The sequence below is a fragment of the Cornus florida genome, unplaced genomic scaffold (assembly GCF_030987335.1).
Source record: "Cornus florida cultivar Cherokee Brave unplaced genomic scaffold, ASM3098733v1 CherokeeBrave_3.0.0_Hap2_Chr07, whole genome shotgun sequence".
In the NCBI taxonomy this organism is placed as follows: domain Eukaryota; kingdom Viridiplantae; phylum Streptophyta; class Magnoliopsida; order Cornales; family Cornaceae; genus Cornus; species Cornus florida.
Genome location: NW_026775577.1, coordinates 84,858,693 through 84,877,454, shown reverse-complemented (window position 1 = coordinate 84,877,454; position 18,762 = coordinate 84,858,693). Strand labels below are relative to the sequence as shown.

The 18,762-nt window shown below is 38.4% G+C and overlaps 1 protein-coding gene and 1 long non-coding RNA gene across 2 annotated transcripts in view; both read right to left on the bottom strand.

The window, feature by feature from the left end:
* LOC132267368 (uncharacterized) overlaps positions 1-18,762 on the bottom strand; it is a 31,058-nt gene that overhangs the window by 1,326 nt on the left and 10,970 nt on the right. The window contains exon 7 of the mRNA XM_059768533.1: positions 9,916-10,086. Within this exon, the coding sequence (XP_059624516.1) occupies positions 9,916-10,086 (171 nt within the window). The remainder of the gene's footprint in view (positions 1-9,915; positions 10,087-18,762) is intronic.
* LOC132267369 (uncharacterized) lies at positions 10,675-18,305 on the bottom strand. Its single transcript, XR_009469003.1, has 2 exons — positions 15,160-18,305; positions 10,675-15,010 (listed from the first exon to the last, which is right to left on the bottom strand). It is a non-coding gene; the product is annotated as an uncharacterized LOC132267369 (long non-coding RNA).

Genomic DNA, 18,762 nt, shown 5'->3' with positions numbered 1-18,762 from the left:
CCATATACCATTTAATTTGTAATAATTCAGCATATTCTTATAAAACAACAATAAACATTACATTATAATAGAGCATGTAATGTTTAAATGCATAGTATGTGTTTACGTAACTATATTCAACTTTTGGACATATATTCCTGTATCTTAAGAAAATGGGTTCGAGGAGGTCTGGCACTTGGACACACATCCACACCCAATACACTGACCCAAGTCCAATTAACATAAGCGACAATATGTATGTTTAAAAACTAGAAACACAACATTAGAGGTATAAAGAAGAATGACACAAAATAATTTGTTGTATATGCATGTCCCAAAAGAATTCTGGGTCGATGCCGCTTTTATTGCTTGCTACCTAATTAACCTTATGCCTTCTCCTTTCTTAAAGGGAAGTATCCTTACTCTATTCTTCATCTCGATAGCCCGTTATTTGTGTTGCCCCCTTGGGTCTTTGGTTGTGTTGGCTTTGTTCATATATTAAGTCCTAGAACTGGTAGATTGTCTCCTCGTATAGAAAATCTGCATTCATTGATAACTTGTGTGTAATCACTTCAAGTATATATTCGATGACTGTGGCAAGCAACTCTTGTCACACCACACAGTCTGTTTCAGTTAATGTACCTTCCATTGATGATCTCCCTATTGTATTACACAAAGGTACCCGTTCTTGCATTCATTATCGTTAAACATGTTATTTCTTTTACTAACTTATCTCCACGTTTTTTGTTAATTATTTGTGCCGTGCCTTCTAATTCTGTCTCAATCCTATCTTCACGCCTTGTTCTCCCCTAATTGTAAACATGCTATAGTTGAAGAAATGGTAACTCTCCAGAAAAATGACACATGGTTTTTAACTCCTCCAAGAAACAAATAGTTTGTTAACCATTGGTGTATGCCATCTAGTACCAACCTGATGGTACAATTGAAAGCCTAAAGGCCCGATTGGTTGCTAAAGGTTATAATCAAACATTCGAGGTCAACTATTTCAAAACCTTTTCTCTAGTTGCATGCCATAGTTCTATCTGTGTTCTTTTATCAGTTGCAGCAATACAAAATTGGTCTATCTACCAACTTGATACTGAAAATGCCCTCTTAGATGGAGATCCTTAAGAAATATACATGAAGCAGCCACCTAAGTTTGTTTTTCAGGGGGACTTACATCTGGAGTGCAGGGAGGTTATGCCACACAGGCGGCAATCGACACGCAGGCAATGTAGACGATTGCACAAGGTGTCTGCATGGCATGAGTAGAGTTAGAGTTAGAGTTCTAGAGTCTTCCACATTTTTGTGGGAAATATGGAGTTTTGTAGAGAGAGTTGGAAGATTTTAGAACATTAGAGAGCTTCTATAAATTGGTAGATTAGAGAAGATTCTAGAAGGGTACAGAATTTTGTAGGTATGTAGATATTTGAGTAGAGAGTTTGTGATGTCGTGGCCCAAATTTTGTTTTGGCTTGAGTCGCACAGGAAAGAGAGAACTACAGTTTGGGAGCTGAAACTTGTAATCTGCTATTTTTCGTATAGTGAAATCTTTCGCCTACTTTGCCAAATCACATAAATCATTGTGTTATTTGTGAGTGGTGTGTTTACTTTTTTGTTGTGATTCTTGACTGTGTTCTTGGTTCGCAGCATTTGTCGTAATAGTGTTCTAGAGAGTGGATCTTTATTGATTGTAATGCATCATAGCCGTCCATTAGGAAGAAGGATGCCTTAATTTGAATGAGGTCATGAGATGACCGGGTCAATTAATTAGACCATTGGAGCCAAGGAGAGTTTAGGCACATATAAGATTCTCACTTCTAGCCAACCTTGAAACTTAAGCAGAGAGAGTGGAATTAGTGTGTAGGATGTAGAGAGTGCTTTGGAAACTCTAAGGGTTTATATATATTGGGTTATAAACCCTATAGCCTACTCTTCTTCACAGGAGAATTTCTCTCCATATAAAGATGCGCACTCTTATACTACACTCTCTAAGATTCCCACAAATCTTGGCTTAGAGATTTCATAAATGGGTCATATTCTTTGGGCATTTGAGGATTGGTGGAGAAAGGAGAAAGAAGAAGGTGGCCAAAGGAGTTGGGAATCTAGCAAGGGCGGGCTTGGAATTCTTCTTTCTGCAAGTGGGTTTAGAGATTGGAAGAAGGGACTATAAATCCTTATGTATGCCTCTACATATCATCTATATATGGTTTTTGAAAATGGTTTGTGTCTCTACACAATTCCAGTCTATACATGCTTCCAAGTAATTTGAAAAACCCATGCAGGGGCGGAGCCAAGATTTCAATTCAGAGGGGGCACAATTTAAAAAATAAAAAAAATAAAATCAACTATCAATGATATAACACGCAAAAAGACGAATTTTAAGAAGAAAAAAGAAAAGGAAGAAAAAAGAAAGAAAATTGAAATAAATTTGAAAGGAAAAAAATTAGAGTATGATTCAAAAAGGGAAATTTGACTTTTTTGTTAAAAGAAATTTAAGGAATTTAAAGAATAAAGGAAATAAAAAGTTAAGATAATTTTATAAATTAAAATTTTAGGGGGGCACGATATATAATTTTTCATACATACTTAAAAAAAAATACAAATTAACTACATATATTTCTATTGGGCGAGACCAGGCCGGGGGGGGGGGGGGGGGGGGGGGGGGACGTGCCCCCCTAGGCCTTTATTGGCTCCGCCCCTGCCTACATGTACAACTTGCGAAATAATGTGGAAAAATTCCCTTTTACAAAATATGTGTTTTTCAGTCACAAGTCTATGAGAATGATTTGTGATGATCAAACTGCTATGTATATTAATTATGAAAAAAAAGAATGAAAAAAAAAACAGCTATGTATATTGCTAAAAATTAAGTGTTTCATGAGAGGACTAAATATATCAAGGTAGATAGTCATTTTGTGAGAGAATTGACAATGAGTAAAAGGATAGTTACCTCATATGTGAAATCCAAAGATCAATTAGGAGATATGTTTACTAAGGCATTGCAGAAGTCTCATTTTATTAGTTATGTAACAAGCTCGGAATGATAATTATCTATGCTCCAGCTTGAGGGGAAGTGTTGAGTAATAGAATAATTAGTAAGAGTTCGGGTCATTTTGTTAATAGCCAAACCTTGTGTAGACATTAAGGAAACACATTCTTCCCCAAAAAAAGATTTGTGTGTGTGTTTTTTCCTTCAGAATTTGTAACACGGTATATTAGGCATGCTCTAATGGTATCACATCAAAAATACATTCATTGGACTAGCCAATGGATTAGAACATAGGAACCAGGAATTCAAATAAGACGAACTTCAAGAATCAATTGGTTAATTAGCATAAGTTTTGCAGAAATTATGCTGTAAATGGAGAAAAACATAATAATAAATAAATGAAGGAGATTCTAGGGCTAAGCACTTTACAGTTTTACTCGACTCAAATGTGTTTCTTTCTCTCTGCAGGCTTTCAGTCATGTATATGTCCCAAGGATTGCAACTTGGTTTTCTTTCGCCAATGCAAGTATCAACTTTAATACATATCAGAATATACTTGCTGGAAGACTTCGTTTTCTATTATCATTAGTATAAAAAAGACATATATGATTGTGTCACAGTAGCATGGATAGCAGACGTTGCCGAAGGTAAAACATGTGTATTCTACCTAATCTATATGCTCCAATTTATAACCAACAAGACGTCGGCAAATAAATTTATGAAACAAACCTTATCATAGGCAGGGTAGTGATAGAAGATGCTATTCTTCCTTTTCCTATGACTTACTTTGTAATAAAATAAAAAAACAGGTAACAGCTGAATCTATCACCAACAAAAATACCTTAACAAAGATAATGTCCGGTTCCTCTCTTTCCACTGCCCATATACCCCAACCCCACCACATTGAGGACGGGAGAAGTGAGCTCTCAAAATATTGGAAATTTTGTTCTCAAAGAATTCAGAAAAAAAATACAAAAGAAATAACAATGTATTTACAATCCAGCTAAAAAAATGTTTTCTTAATACTTTCTTATAAATGAAACTTTCTAATGGTGTCGTAATCTCTGTGGTCATATAATTTTAGTTATCCCCAGATGGTGTGCCTCGTGGGAGGATAACACTCCTGTTGTCAGGGGCTTATTTGTTATTACTTATATAATGTTGGGGCTTATGTGTAATTTCTGAAACTTGTTATTATAAATAGAATATGGTGGAGGGATGAAAGTATTCTTTCATTCTTTCTCCCTTTCCCCATCTCTCTCTCTCTTTCTCTCATCCGCTTTCTTCTCTTTTTTTTCTTCTTCTTTATCACTTATTCTTGATTTGATTATATCTTATAGTCAACATGGTATCAGAGTATGGTTTGTAGAACTCTAAGTGTGTAGTTGAAACCCTAGGGCAAGTTTGTATAAACCCTAGTGGGTGTGAAGGGTTTTGAAGAGATTCCAAGATGGGATTTGTTAACAAGGAAGAAGTGTTAATCACATCCACATGTATCGCGGATCCAACTCCACGGTGAGTTGGTTGGGGGTCGCAGTGAAGGCTTTTTGGACCTATTTTTATCTATTGCAGTCTCTATTGGTGTTTTTTTGTGTTCGCGGGGTTCTACAATAGCGGCTTTTTCTTTGTCGCCTGCGATTCTGGTATTGTCTACTTTGTTGCTTTCTAGGGTTTGTGTGGTGACTGCGTGGTCGCTTTTTTATGCATATCAAAAGACGGTGATATTTCTAGTTAAAGTTTGTGTGTTAGAGAGGTGGTTCTCTACGTATTTTGTTGCTATTTTTGTTTTTGAGGATTGTATACCCAGAAACTATTTGATAAAATGTCTGGCTCAGAGGTGACTTCAAAAGAAGCTGGGTCTTCTTCTAGTCTGACTCCAATATTGGGAGGTAGTAGTGATTGCCATCCAGACCTTTGTATTATGACTGTTAGGCTGGATGAGACGAACTATATGGAGTGGGCTCAATCTGCTCATATGCATATCACTGGTCGTAGGATGATCGACCATATCGAAGGGACTGTCACGTATCCCTCCAAGAGCGATCCTAAATTCAAAGGGTGGAGTTCAAATAATGCATTAGTTATGACGTGGTTGTTGCAGTCAATGCAGCCACAGATCAGCAAATGGTTTCCGTCTGTGAAAACAGCTAAAGAACTATGGACGACTGTGGAAGAGACGTATTCCTCGGTTGGTAATTTTGCAAAACTATATGAACTTCAACAACAGATTTCAAGATTCAAGCAACATATTACCACACTCTACATGGTAAATGGGAAGAGTTAAATCACTACCAAGACTACATACCTATGTGTGCAGCTGATATTAAAGCATTTCATACTATGGTAGAAAGGAATAGAATATATGAGTTCTTGGGTGGTCTGCATTCGAGATACGAGCATGCCAGGGTAGAAGTGTTAGGCAGGTTTCTAACCCCTAATTCTGTTAGAGATGTGTTTTCATATATCCAGGCTGAGGAGAATAGAATGAAGGCTATCTCTGCACCCGTATACATTACGCCTGAGCCAGAAGTACCGTTGTCTGAGAGGTCTCCTCTTGCCACACAACAATGGAACAAGCCCAATCCTCCAAAAGGAGGGAAGCAGGATGACAAAAGCAAGTTGAGGTGTGATCATTGTGGGCCTATGCGCCACACTAGGGAATCATGTTGGAATCTACACCCTACTCCAGATCCTGCTCATGCGAATGCTAGGCCAAGGCCTGGTCCATTTAGGGGATTATCTACGACACATACTGCAAAGCGTGAGACTGCTTCTACTGGTCATGCCTCCTCAGGGCCACCGAGTTCTTTGTCCGGTGCTGAACTTAATGCTCTCCGACATTTACTAACACAACATTCCTCCATTTCCACCTCTAACTTCGCTCAGACAGGTACCTTTCATTTGGCACATCAAGTTTTCACATTATCTGGTGGGCCACCCTGGATCATTGATTCAGGAGCCGTTGATCACATAACTAGTATGGCATCTGATTTTTCTTCGTACAGTTTATGTTTTGGTAAGGATAAGGTTAAAGTGGCTGATGGCACCTTCACCTCCATTGCGGGGAAGGGCACTATTTCTACCTCCCCTAATCTTACCTTATCATCTGTTCTTCATGTCGCAAAGTTTACCAATAATCTCCTTTCTGCCAGTCACATTACAAAAGGCTTGAATTGTAGAGTAACCTTTTTTCCATCTCACTGTGTGTTTCAGGACTTGGACACAGGGAAGACGATTGGAAGTGGACGTGAGGACAATGGCTTGTATTTGTTGATCGCGAGGCCAACTTCTTATTATGTTGCAAATCAATCTAGCGTTAGGAATGCTAATGTCAATAAAGATCTGTTAAAGTGATGGTATAATAGACTAGGTCATTTACCTCTTCCTGTTTTGAAGCATATGATTCCCCAGTTTGCTTCTGTTGAATCTTTTGAGTTAAATTGTGAAATATGCGTTCTTGCCAAACAATGTCGTGTTTCTTATCCTACTAATATTAATAAAAGTACAGCTCCTTTGCAGCTTGTTCATTCTGATGTGTGGAGTCCTGAATCTACTACTTCGTTACATGGTTTTCGTTACTTTGTTGTGTTTGTTGATGACTTTAGTCAATATACTTGGCTTTATCTTATGAAAACCAAAGATGAAGTTCATTCTATTTTTAAAAACTTTCATAGGATGGTATGTACTCAGTTTGGTTGTCCCCTCAAAATCCTTCGATCTGATAATGGAGGAGAGTTTATGTATGGTGGTCTTGCCACCTTTTTTGCTGATAACGGGATTGTCCATCAAACCTCTTGTGTCGATACACCACAACATAACGCTGTAGCTAAAAGAAAACACCGTTATATTACGGAGGTAACCCAATCTCTTCTAATGGGGATAGGAGTGCCTAAAAGTTATTGGGCTAATGCAACCTTAACAACTGCATACCTTATCGATCGCATGCCTTCTAAGGTTCTTGGCGATCAATCCCCCTTCTCTGTCGTACACCAAGACATTGCCTTGTTTACTGTCCATCCGAAAGTGTTTGGTTGTGTTTGTTATGTTCACATTCATCATCACAAGGACAAAATGAACCCTATGGCAATCCGATGTGTCTTTCTTGGATACTCCGCCACTCAGAAAGGGTATCGGTGGTATAACCCTACCACTCGTCATCGCTTTGTCTCCATGGATGTTACATTCTTTAAGTCTGTTCCTTTTTTCCCACTGCTCAGGATTCTCTACAAGGGGGAGACTACTGTACGGGTAGAGAAACCGTTGTCCATTCAGAGGGAATGCCCCCTTCCTTTGCCTGTTCCCATTCAAGGGGAGGTTCCCATTCGGGGGGAACTTCTTACTGAGGTGCCTATGTCTAGTCCTCCTAACACAAATGATTTGCAGTAGGGAAAGCAGCCAACTGTCTATACTAGGAGGAAAAACAAGTTATTGACTCACCCCAGGATCAAGATGTCTCCCTCGATCCAGGTGATTCCTTAGTTGACATTGATACTCCTGATTCTTTTCCCAATAGCATTCCTATTGATTTTGATGTCACTATTACCTATCGTAAGGGGTTCGTAGTTGTACAAAACATCGCATATCTCAGTTTGTATCCTATGATGCCTTATCTCCAACATATTGTGCTTTCACTTCGTGTATCTCCTCTGTATATGTTCCTTCTAGTGTTTCAGATGCTCTCAGTCAAACTCCACAGAAGAAAGCTATGCTAGAAGAAATGAAGGCCCTTGAGAAGAATGGTACTTGGGATATTGTTCAATTACCTAGGGGTAAGATACCAGTAAGCTGCAAATGAGTCTACACAATAAAGTATCATTTAGACTGAACGATTGAGAGATATAAAGCTCGGTTAATTGCAAAGAGATTCACTCAGACCTATGGAATTGATTATCTGGAAACATTTGCTCCAGTTGCCAAGATGAACTCTATACGCGTTCTTCTTTGGCAGCTAATTTGAATTGGCCCTTACATCAGCTGGATGTAAAGTTAAGCTTGCCAATGGTCATAATTTAGTGTGCAAGCTAAATAAAGCCTTGTATGGGTTAAAGCAGTCGCCACATGCTTGGTTTGAGAGGTTCAGCACTGCTGTGAAAAGAGTTGGGTACACACAGAGTTAGGCAGATCATACGCTCTTCATCAAGAAGCACTAGGGTTGCACCACTGCCCTTATTGTATATGTTGATGATATTGTTATCACTGAAAATGACCCAGAAGAGATTCGTCGAATGAAGTCATTCTTGGGGACAGAGTTCGAGGTTAAAGACCTCGGAGCATTGAGATAATTTCTTGGCATCGAGATGTGCAGATCGAAGAAAGGGGTGTTCATTTCTCAACAAAAGTATGTGTTAGATTTGTTGGCTGAAACAGGCAGACTTGGAACTAGACCTATTGATATTCCCATTGAGTAGAACCATAGGCTTAATGATGTAGATGGAGACCCATTAAATGATGTGGGAAGATTTCAGCGATTGGTTGGGAGACTGATTTACTTATCTCTCACGCGCCCAAATATTGCCTACGTTGTTAGTGTGATTAGTCAGTTTATGCATGCTCCACGTACGCCTCACCTTGAGGCAGCTCATCATATTCTTCGCTACCTCAAGGGTTCACCTGGTAAGGGGAAACTGGTTGGCAGTCATGGCCACTTGCGTGTTAAAGCCTATACTGATGTTGATTGGGCAGCATCTATGACAGATCGACGATCTACTTCAGGATATTGCACATTTGTTTGAGGTAATCTTGTTTCGTAGCAAACCAAGAAACAGCCTGTAGTAACTAGACTAGATCTAGTGCAGAGGCTGAGTTCAGATCCATGGCACATGGAGTTTGTGAGTTGTTATGGCTACGTACGAGGTTGGGTGAGTTGGGTTATCCTGTTTGCGAGTCAATAAAGTTGTATTGTGATAACAAGGCTGCCATTAGCATTGCTCACAATCTAGTTCAACATAACAAGACAAAGCCCATTGAAGTCGATCAACACTTCATCAAGGAAAAGCTTCGTCTTGGGCTGAGTTGTACTCCATACATCTACACACATGATCAGGTTGCTGATGTTTTGATTAAGGGTGTGAGCAAGACTTGCTTGCAAAATATGTTAGTCAAGCATGGCATGATAGATATCTTTGCACCAGTTTGAGGGGGAGGGTTGTCAGGGGCTTGTTTGTTATTACTTATATAATGTTGGGGCTTTTGTATAATTTCTGAAACTTGTTATTATAAATAGAATATGGTGGAAGGATGAAAGTATTCTTTCATTCTCTCTCTTTCTCCATCTCTCTCTCTTTTTCTCTCATCCGCTTTCTTCTCTTCTTCTTCTTCTTCTTCTTCTTCTTCACTTACTCTTTATTTGATTATATCTTGAAGTCAACAACTCGTAGATGGCTTTAACTAATTTGAACAAAATATTTAATTTGAGAGAGAGAAATAGATGATTATAAAAAATAAAAAAACTAGGAATAAAGTCAATAACATTAAGTTGCAACTTGGAAGATAAACAGATACAAATGGAAATCTCCAAGTTAGGATAGGAATGCTACAAAATACAAGGATTTGGATAAATAAAAATTGCCATACTGTAGGTCTTTCATTACTACTCCCTGAGTAGTTACTCTATTCGTTTATCATTCTGGATATCACTTTCCAAAATCTTGTTCGTTGGACTAATAAAAATGTACTTTGGGTGGTCAACCAACCGTAATACTGTCTTCTCTTCCTCTGTGTGTCTATTTATTAGCACTCTATTCTTGAACTTTTTCTAATCTAGCCACACTTTTTTCAGACTGCAGCATACTTGAGAAAACTAAATTAAGAAAATAGGCATACTATAATAAAAGATTAGCTACTGTTTTCAAAAACAGTTGTTATCTCAATTAGCATGTGAAAACAACTGAACAAATGCAAATAAAAAAAACGTAAAATTTTCATTGCCAAACACAGCATACACACCTGTCTACGAACCAGACGATTTATATCTATCTCCCCTTTAGCACTGGAGTCTGCAAGGCCAATCATTACAGCTTTTCCCCCATCTCTTACACTTTGTGTGCACTGCAAAAATGTCTCAGGTTTTCCCAGGGCTTCCACAGCAATGTCCACTCCCATTCCTCCAGTTATTTCCTGTCCAACCAGACCTCTTAATTAGCGATATCCCTGAAAACATTTTGTTCTGAACTAAACAGACATAAATAGCTTTAAAATCAATGTCTTTTCATTGGGCAGATATACAATTGAGTACTATAATGTTAGCAATTTACTTCTGATGTAAAACCCTGGACAAGTATCAACAAATTATAAGTCCCAATATAGATGCACACACATAAATATATACAAACAACTCTTCTGTTTTATCAAACAACTAACATTTTAAACAATTATAGAGTCATATTACAAACCATATAGAACAAATTAGAGACAGCATTTGGGTATCAAGCATTTAATGCATGCTTTCCTTGACTACAGAAATATGTATAATATAAACAAATAAAGTACATGACAATTACTTAAGGCATACCTTCACTTTACGAAGTGCAAAGACTAAAATGGATCCAATCTAAAAGAATTGATATTGAACAAAATATATATATACGTTTCTGGTTTACTTTTCATGTGGACAATTAAGATTCAGCTAGATGATTCTGTATGTTTATTTTTATTTTTTATTTTTATATAGAAAATAAGATTCAGCTAGATGATTCTGTATGTTTATTATTATTTTATATATATATATATATATATATATTCTGTATGTTTATTTTTTATTTTTTTATTTTATATATATATATAAAATAAAATAATAAAAAAATAAACATACAGAATCATCTAGCTGAATCTTAATTGTCCACATGAAAAGTAAACCAGAAACGGATAGCATTAAGATCCTCAATATTCATCCCCAAAGTATCCAACACAGATTTCTAACAGAAACAGAAGCTTCTGTACCAGTACCATGATGACCTCTGGGTCCCTCCTTGCGGTTCAGCCAAAGTTTTGCAATAACAAACTTATAGACAGCTTGGTATTGATTTTTTTTTTTTTTTCGATAAGGAAAGATTGTATAAAAAGTGTTCAAACGCGAGAAACACATTCCTCAAAAGTTACACAAGGCCAAATAGGGCCTCTATACACTCGAAGAGTCCCAAAAATCAACAAGTTCCTCCAAGGATTTACAATTTCTCTCTAGAACCCAACAAGAAAGAGTACTAGTAATGAAAAACTTCAACATCCCAATAGGATTCTCCTTTCCTTCAAAGGATCTCCTATTTCTTTCAAGCCATAAACACCACCAGACGCATAAAGTCTAACCCTCCAGAAATCACCAACTTGGGCCCCCACCATACAACCTCTCCAAGCATCAACCAAGTCTCTCGAGGACCTGAGCGTAACCCACTGAACCCCAAACAAACCCAACAACAAAATCCTGCAATTCCGAGCCACGAGACAATGCAAAAGGAGGTGATCAACCGTTTACTCGTCATTCTTACACATGCAACACCAAATGACCACAATCTGTTTCCTCCCCTTGAGGTTATCTTGGGTTAAGATCTTCCCCAAGATGGACGTCCATGCAAAGAAAGCCACTTTGAGAGGGGCTTTTGAACGCCAAATGGCCCTCCATGGGAAGGTAGTGCCCCGAGCATCCGAAAGAATTCTGTAAAATGACCGAACATCAAAATGACCCAGAGAAGAAGGAATCCACACACAAGGTCGTAACCTCCCCCACAATCTCTAAGCGATAAAGCAGCTCCAAAAAAACCAATGGCACCCTCAATCACCCAATCTTGAAAATGCCTCGGGAAATTAACATCCCAAACCATTCTCCAACTGTTGAGACAATAGCAGTCGATCACCAAGGCATGTCTATCTAAAGCAATTCGGAAAAGTCTAGGGAAAGTGAAGGCAAAAGGACAACCACCGCACCAAGTGACCTCCCAAAAACGGATACCCTGACATCCCTACCATGAAATCTGATGTGTTTACAAAATTCATCCCACCCCTTCCGGATGAATTTCCAAACCCCAGTTCCGTTAGGGACTCCCACCTCAGAAGAGCAAGTAGAAAAAATATAAAAAGAAGAAGACGGAGAAAATTGTGTAAAGGCTTGAATGAGATGAATCACTCATTTACAGTTCTAGTTTTTATAGATAAAAAGAGAACATGCTCATATTACAAGAAAGGAAATTAAATCAAATTTAAATCAAATCATAGCATATTCTAAAGTATATTATATGGCATATTATATAGCATAATCAAGTCTCTGCTAATATGGTAAGTCATTCCATAAATCGTGGCTATCATATCTGCTAACACTCCCCCTTAAGTTGGTGCGTGGATATCTGAAACGCCCAACTTGAACAATGCATTCTCAAGCACAATCTTCCTGACGCCCTTTGTAAGAATGTCTGCAAACTGCTGAGAGCTTGTGACAAATGGAGTGTAAATTTGACCAGAAATGATCTTCTCTCGAATGAAGTGACAATCCACCTCTATATGCTAAGTTCTGTCATGTTGAACGAGATTTACTGCTATGTTAATGGCAGACTTGTTGTCACACTAAAGTGAGAATGGAAGCGACACTGGAAGGCACACGTTTGTCATCAAGGTTTTCAACCATGCAACTCACATACCCCAAGAGCCATAGCTCTATACTCCGCTGCACTAGATCGAGAGACAACATCCTGCTTCTTATGCACCAAGTAACCAAGTTGCCACCAATAGTGGTACAATAGCCCGAAGTGGACCTCCTATTTGAAACTAATCCTCCATAATCAACATATGTCCAAGCCTTAACACTTAAGTGACCATGATTGGAAAACAAAACACCACGGCCCGAACACCCCTTTAAGTAGCGAAGGATCCAAATAGCTGCATCAAGGTAAGGGGTACAGGAGAATGCATGAATTTGACTCACGACACTCGCGGCATAAGCAATGTCAAGTCAAGTCATGGATAAAGAGATGAGCTTCCCAACAAGTTGTCGATGCTGACCAACATTCGACAACAACTCCCCCTCATAATCAGCCAACCAATGATTCTGCTCAATCGGAATATCAGCACGATCGAGCGCTAAGCTGACCAGAAGAAGAAAGCAAGTCAAGAACATACTTGCGTTTAGAGATGAAAATGCCAGCCTTGGAGCTAGCCACCTCAATGCCCAAGAAGTACCAAAGGGGACCAAGATCCTTAATCTAAAACTGACGGCCAAGTTAGCTCTTAATCTCAGCAATTCTGGTAGTATCATCGACATACATAATGAGAGCAACTGTCTTACCACCTGAATGACACAAGAACAAGGTATGATCAGCTACACTCTGATGGAAACCAAATCGGATCATGGCAGTGCCAAAGCGATCAGACCAAGCTCGAGGAGACTGCTTGAGGCCATACAGGGAGCGACGAAGACAACAGACCATACTGGAATGAGCAAGAGAACGAAAGCCCAGAAGGGGAACCATATACACCTCCTCGTGCAAATCACCATTGAGAAAGGCATTCTTGACATCTAACAGAAATAGAGGCCAAGATCGAATCGCAGCAACGGAAAATAATACACAGATGGTATTCATCTTGGCAATCTATGCCATAAGTCTGAGCATAACCTTTGGCAACCAACCGGGCCTTGTAACGAGCAACTGACCTATATGGATTATGCTTAATTGTAAACATCCAACGACAACCCACAGCCTTTCGTCCAATAGGAAGCGGAACCATGTCCCAAGTCTGATTTTTCTCAAGTCTTATAATTCTTCTATCATAACATCATGCCATTGAGGTTGTGCTAAAGCATCTGCAACACAAAAAGGAAGAGGAACCGAGGCAACAGAAACAAGAAAACTCCGATAGGTGGGTGAGAGAGCACAATCAGAAACAAAATTAGAAATAGGGTAGGCTTGTAGCTATTGTCTCCGACTATAAACCTGTGGAAAAGGAACAACTCCCCCTGCTGGAGGAGTATAACAAGGAGGAATAACAGAAGACAAAACAGGTAAAGGTAGAGGATTTGAAGATGAAAGAAGGTGATCATCGATTGTGTTCAATGAAAACCATTCACTTTGAGAACCAACCGAACCACTATAGTATGGTGTATGCTCAAAGAAAGAAACATCCATAGATATAAACCTCTGACGACTCAGAGGATGGTTAACACCTATAACCTTTTTGAGAGTGAGAATAGCCCAAAAACACACACTTCAAAGCCTTGGGGTCAAGCTTTATACGAGTCTGTCCCAACTGTTGAACAAAGCACGCACACCTGAAGACTCGCGGAGGAATAAAAAAATAGATGAATTGGGATGTAAGATTAAGAGTGGGGCTGCAAAGTTAAGAACCTGAGAAGGGTCCTATTAATGATGTAGATAGCTATGAGAACTGCATCTCCTCAAAATGAATAGGGAACATTCATGCCAATGCAGATTGCTCTTGACTTGGGCCAAGTCAAGGATGTGACGATTTTCTCTCAGAACGGTCATTCTGTTAAAGAGTTTTAACATTAGACATTTGATGCTCAATCCCAAATTTTGTACATAACCGTTGTACCTCCCAATAAGTCCGTACCTTGTTCAAATCTAATTTTTTTAATGGTACGACCATAGAGTCTGAACCATTGTCATAAAAAAATTAAAAATGGTGTGCACCTCATTTTTGGTTTTCATAAGATAAACCCATGTAACACGACTATGATCATGAATGAACAACACAAAATATCGAAATCCAAGACTAGAAGTAACTCGGCAAGGACTCCACACATCTGAATGAACAAGATCAAAACGTGTTAAAGCAGATTTATTACTACTAGCAGGATAATTGGCACGTCTCGCGGGATAAATCTGAGACTGTCGCGTTACAAAATAAAGAAGGAAACAAATGTTTTAAATAATCGAAAGAAATGTCCTAAACGCATGTGCCAACGCATAATCTGGGTTTCATTAGATGAAACAGAATTAGAAAAAGAAATTGAATGTGCTTGAGGTGACAAAGGAGTATGCAACAAGTATAGGCCGTCCATTTCACGTCTATTGCCAATCGCCCGTTTCGACACCAAATCCTGAAAAAAACGGTGAGAAGGAAAGAATGTTACACTATAATTTAATTGTTTAGTAAGGCTACTAACAGAAATAAGATTTGTAGTCAACTAGGGAACATGAAGTGTATCGGACAAAGTTAGAGTTAATGAAGGAGTAACTGATATGTGACCTTGAGGTGACAAAGGAGTATCCAACAAGTATAGGCCGTCCACTTCACGTCTATTGCCAATCGCCCGTTTCGACACCAAATCCTGAAAAAAACGGTGAGAAGGAAAGAATGTTACACTATAATTTAATTGTTTAGTAAGGCTACTAACAGAAATAAGATTTGTAGTCAACTAGGGAACATGAAGTGTATCGGACAAAGTTAGAGTTAATGAAGGAGTAACTGATATGTGACCCTTCCCAGTAATGGAAAATGGAGAGCCATCGCAAGGTACGTCTTGCGATGGCTAGAGCATATACTATAAGATTGGAAAAATGAGGACATACCAGTTATATTATCTGAAGCACCAAAATCAATGATCCATGGTGTCGAAGATGTAGATACGCTATGTGCAGACGCAATAGTACCTAAGTGGGCATAAGTTGAAGTTGGTAGAGATGATGCCTCCATTTGATTGAAGAATTGTTTGAACTTGTCCAAATCAGCTTGAGTAAAGTAACTGTGGAAGAAGATGACGAGGCAAAGTTGTCAAGAGTCGACAACGAGACTGGATGTGTAACAGAATGGGCAAAGGATCGAGGCTGTTGTTTCTGTTGCAGTGGGCTTCCATGTAGTGCATAACAACGAAATTTGATGTGACCAATTTTTCCGCAATGGTCACACCGCCCACATTGTCGTCCCAGATGAGGACCAGTAGTAGAACTCTGAACTGACTGGGATGGTGCAGTTCCTGAAAGGTTGGGAACACGAACTGCAATAGCAAAACGACCAACAGTTTCAACACCTAATGAATGAGTTTGACAACTCTCGTCTGACAACACATAGGAGTATGCATCATCAAGAGTGGGGAATGAAGAAAAGCCTAATAAATGAACAAGAGCATACTCAAACTCGTCTTTCAACCCGACAAGAAACTGAAACACTTGATTCTTCTCCGCAATCCCTACATATAAAATTACATCATCTGGATCCTTCCAAGAGTGAAAGGAATCATAATATGACATCTCTTCCCAAATAGGACAAAGCTTGGCGATGTAACCTGAAATTGTCAAGTCACCCTCAGAAATCCTAGTGATATCTCGCCCCAACTGGAAAATTAGTGCATTATTCTGCCTCTGAGAATAAATGCATTGAACTGAATCCCAAATCTGCTTAGCAGTCTTCATAAACATGTAGCCAACGGCTATGTTTGGCTACATTGAATTGATTAGCCAAGGCATAACCATAGCATTATCTGCCAACCACTATGGTTATGCCTTCCTGACTCCGCTGGATTTTTCTCAGAACCAGTAATATAGCCAATCTTGCCTTTGCCACGAATGAACATCTTGGCAGACTGTGCCCAAATCAAATAGTTGGAGCCATCTAACTTCACTATGGCGATTTGAAGTCCTGGATTTTCTAATGAGTTGGTGGAAAAAATGGCACCACCACCCACAGAACTTGAGCCAAGAGAATTAACAGTCGATGACTCTAAATCTGCATTATCTGTCAAACGACAATAAACAACTACAAAAACACCACAAATTCTGTTAATAAATCAAAGGATCTCCTCAGACCATAAACAATAACAATGTCTGCTCAAACCATTCCCGAAAAGTCCAAATACAGACTTTTTCAAGGAGCGCTACCCACTTACATATAGCCGGACAGCCTCCTAAACAATATCCGGAACTTCTCTGTAGACTCAAAAAAAAATTACCCAAGCCCTTCTAGGTGTTGGAGACCAACTATCCCAATTTACCCAACCCTAGAAGAGTAAAAAAGAAATTGTAAAGCTTAAAAATACCTATACTCATTCACAACCCTAGTATTTATAGATAAAAAGAGCAAATGTTCATATTACAAGAAAGGAAATTAAATCAAATCTAAATTAAATCAAAGCATATTCTAAAGCATAATCAAGTCTCTGCTAATATGGCAAGTCATTCCATAAATCGTGGCCATCATATCGACTAACAAAAATGATAACAAGTGAATCAAAATTAAATTAACAATTATATCAACAACCAATCAATGATATAAATTCTCATATGTTCCCAAAGATGTCTAATCAAGTCAAGATTTCATCAAACGTTTGAACTTTAAAATAAAATTCAAATTGAAACACTGTTTTGAAACACGTCCAGAACATGAGCATAAGAAAAAAGAGAAGAAACACATTAATATTTGTCTGTTAATAGCCTTCTTGTTCCATAAGAAAATACTTATCAGAAGAATAAAAGTTAATGTGAAAAGAATATAAGAGAGCTACTTCAGCAAGGAAAAGGAATATTAGAGCAATGAGAATAAAGAATCAATACAGAAAATATAATAATAAAGGAGACATCAACAAATAAAAAGTAAATAAAAAGAAGAAATGGAAAAGCTATCACCAAAACTGATTTGGTTGCTTCCATGGCCATTTAGTGCAATTTTATTAGACAATTCCATTAGAAATATGGAAGAAACCAAATACAAGGACACTATTGTAACTGCTGAAATTTTATCTTCTTAATATACAAATAGGCGAGAGGTGTGAACATGACTCAGCAAGAGACTCCCAAATCTACTTAAAAGAGTCACAAAATTCAATTGTACTAGCAATAACGGGTTCCATACTATGCCATAGCCATCCCATAACAACACAATCATCACATGCCCAATCTTCAAGTTCCTTCTTGTGAGAGGGAGGATTTTCAGTCAAGTATTTCAACTTTCTTTTTCCACGCAGAAAAATTTGAACAGCATGTGCCCAAGACAAATAATTAACACCATTTAATATTTTCGAGGTGATCAATTTAGGCATATCATCGTGTGTCCTTGAGGGGTTGTAATTTTTTTTTTTTTTCCTAGTTGGGACTCACACACACTGCCTCCACTGAGGTTCGAACTCCTAACCTCCCTTTGGGAAGTAGGAGCCTTGTACCGCTAGGCCACAGGCCTGTTGGTTTTGTAATTTATTTTCAGCCATGGGTAGGATTCAGACCAATGCAATAAGAATAGAATCAATAAATGTTAAAGAGGACAGAACACAATTCTGTTCTAGGGAGTCAAGCAGAAACATACTGAAAAATTGGGTCTAAACGGCAAGCCAAGTACAAAATTGGAGAGCCCAAATATCCAGAACAGACCAGAAGCAATAAAAGGTAAAAATAAATCAATTTCAGAAGGTCAAAACCTGACTGTCGAACTTCCGTTTAGCCAGCAGCTTGTTCCAAACTCAATTTATCATCAAACAATCAACAATCAATCTCCTTTCCAGTCTAGGCACACCATATAGAATGGATCTCAACCAACAAAAACAACCAGAAACGCCCAAAAAAAACAGATCGAAAAATTCTGGGCCGAAAGACAAAAATATTCGAAAAATGGAAAGGCAATTCAAACTTCTTCAGAAAATTCTACAAAAATCAACATAATTACCATAATGGAGACGAACTAGCCCATACAATTTCTGAGCATCTCAGCAACCGCTCATGTCAGCATGATGTCAGCATAGAGATCTGACATCAACCCTTCTCTCTCACCTTCTGATACTACAAAATCCTTGGATGAATTTCTGCTCAAGTTTTAGCTCTGATACCAAGTTAAAATTGATGATGTGTTTGTAGAAACAGAGAAGAA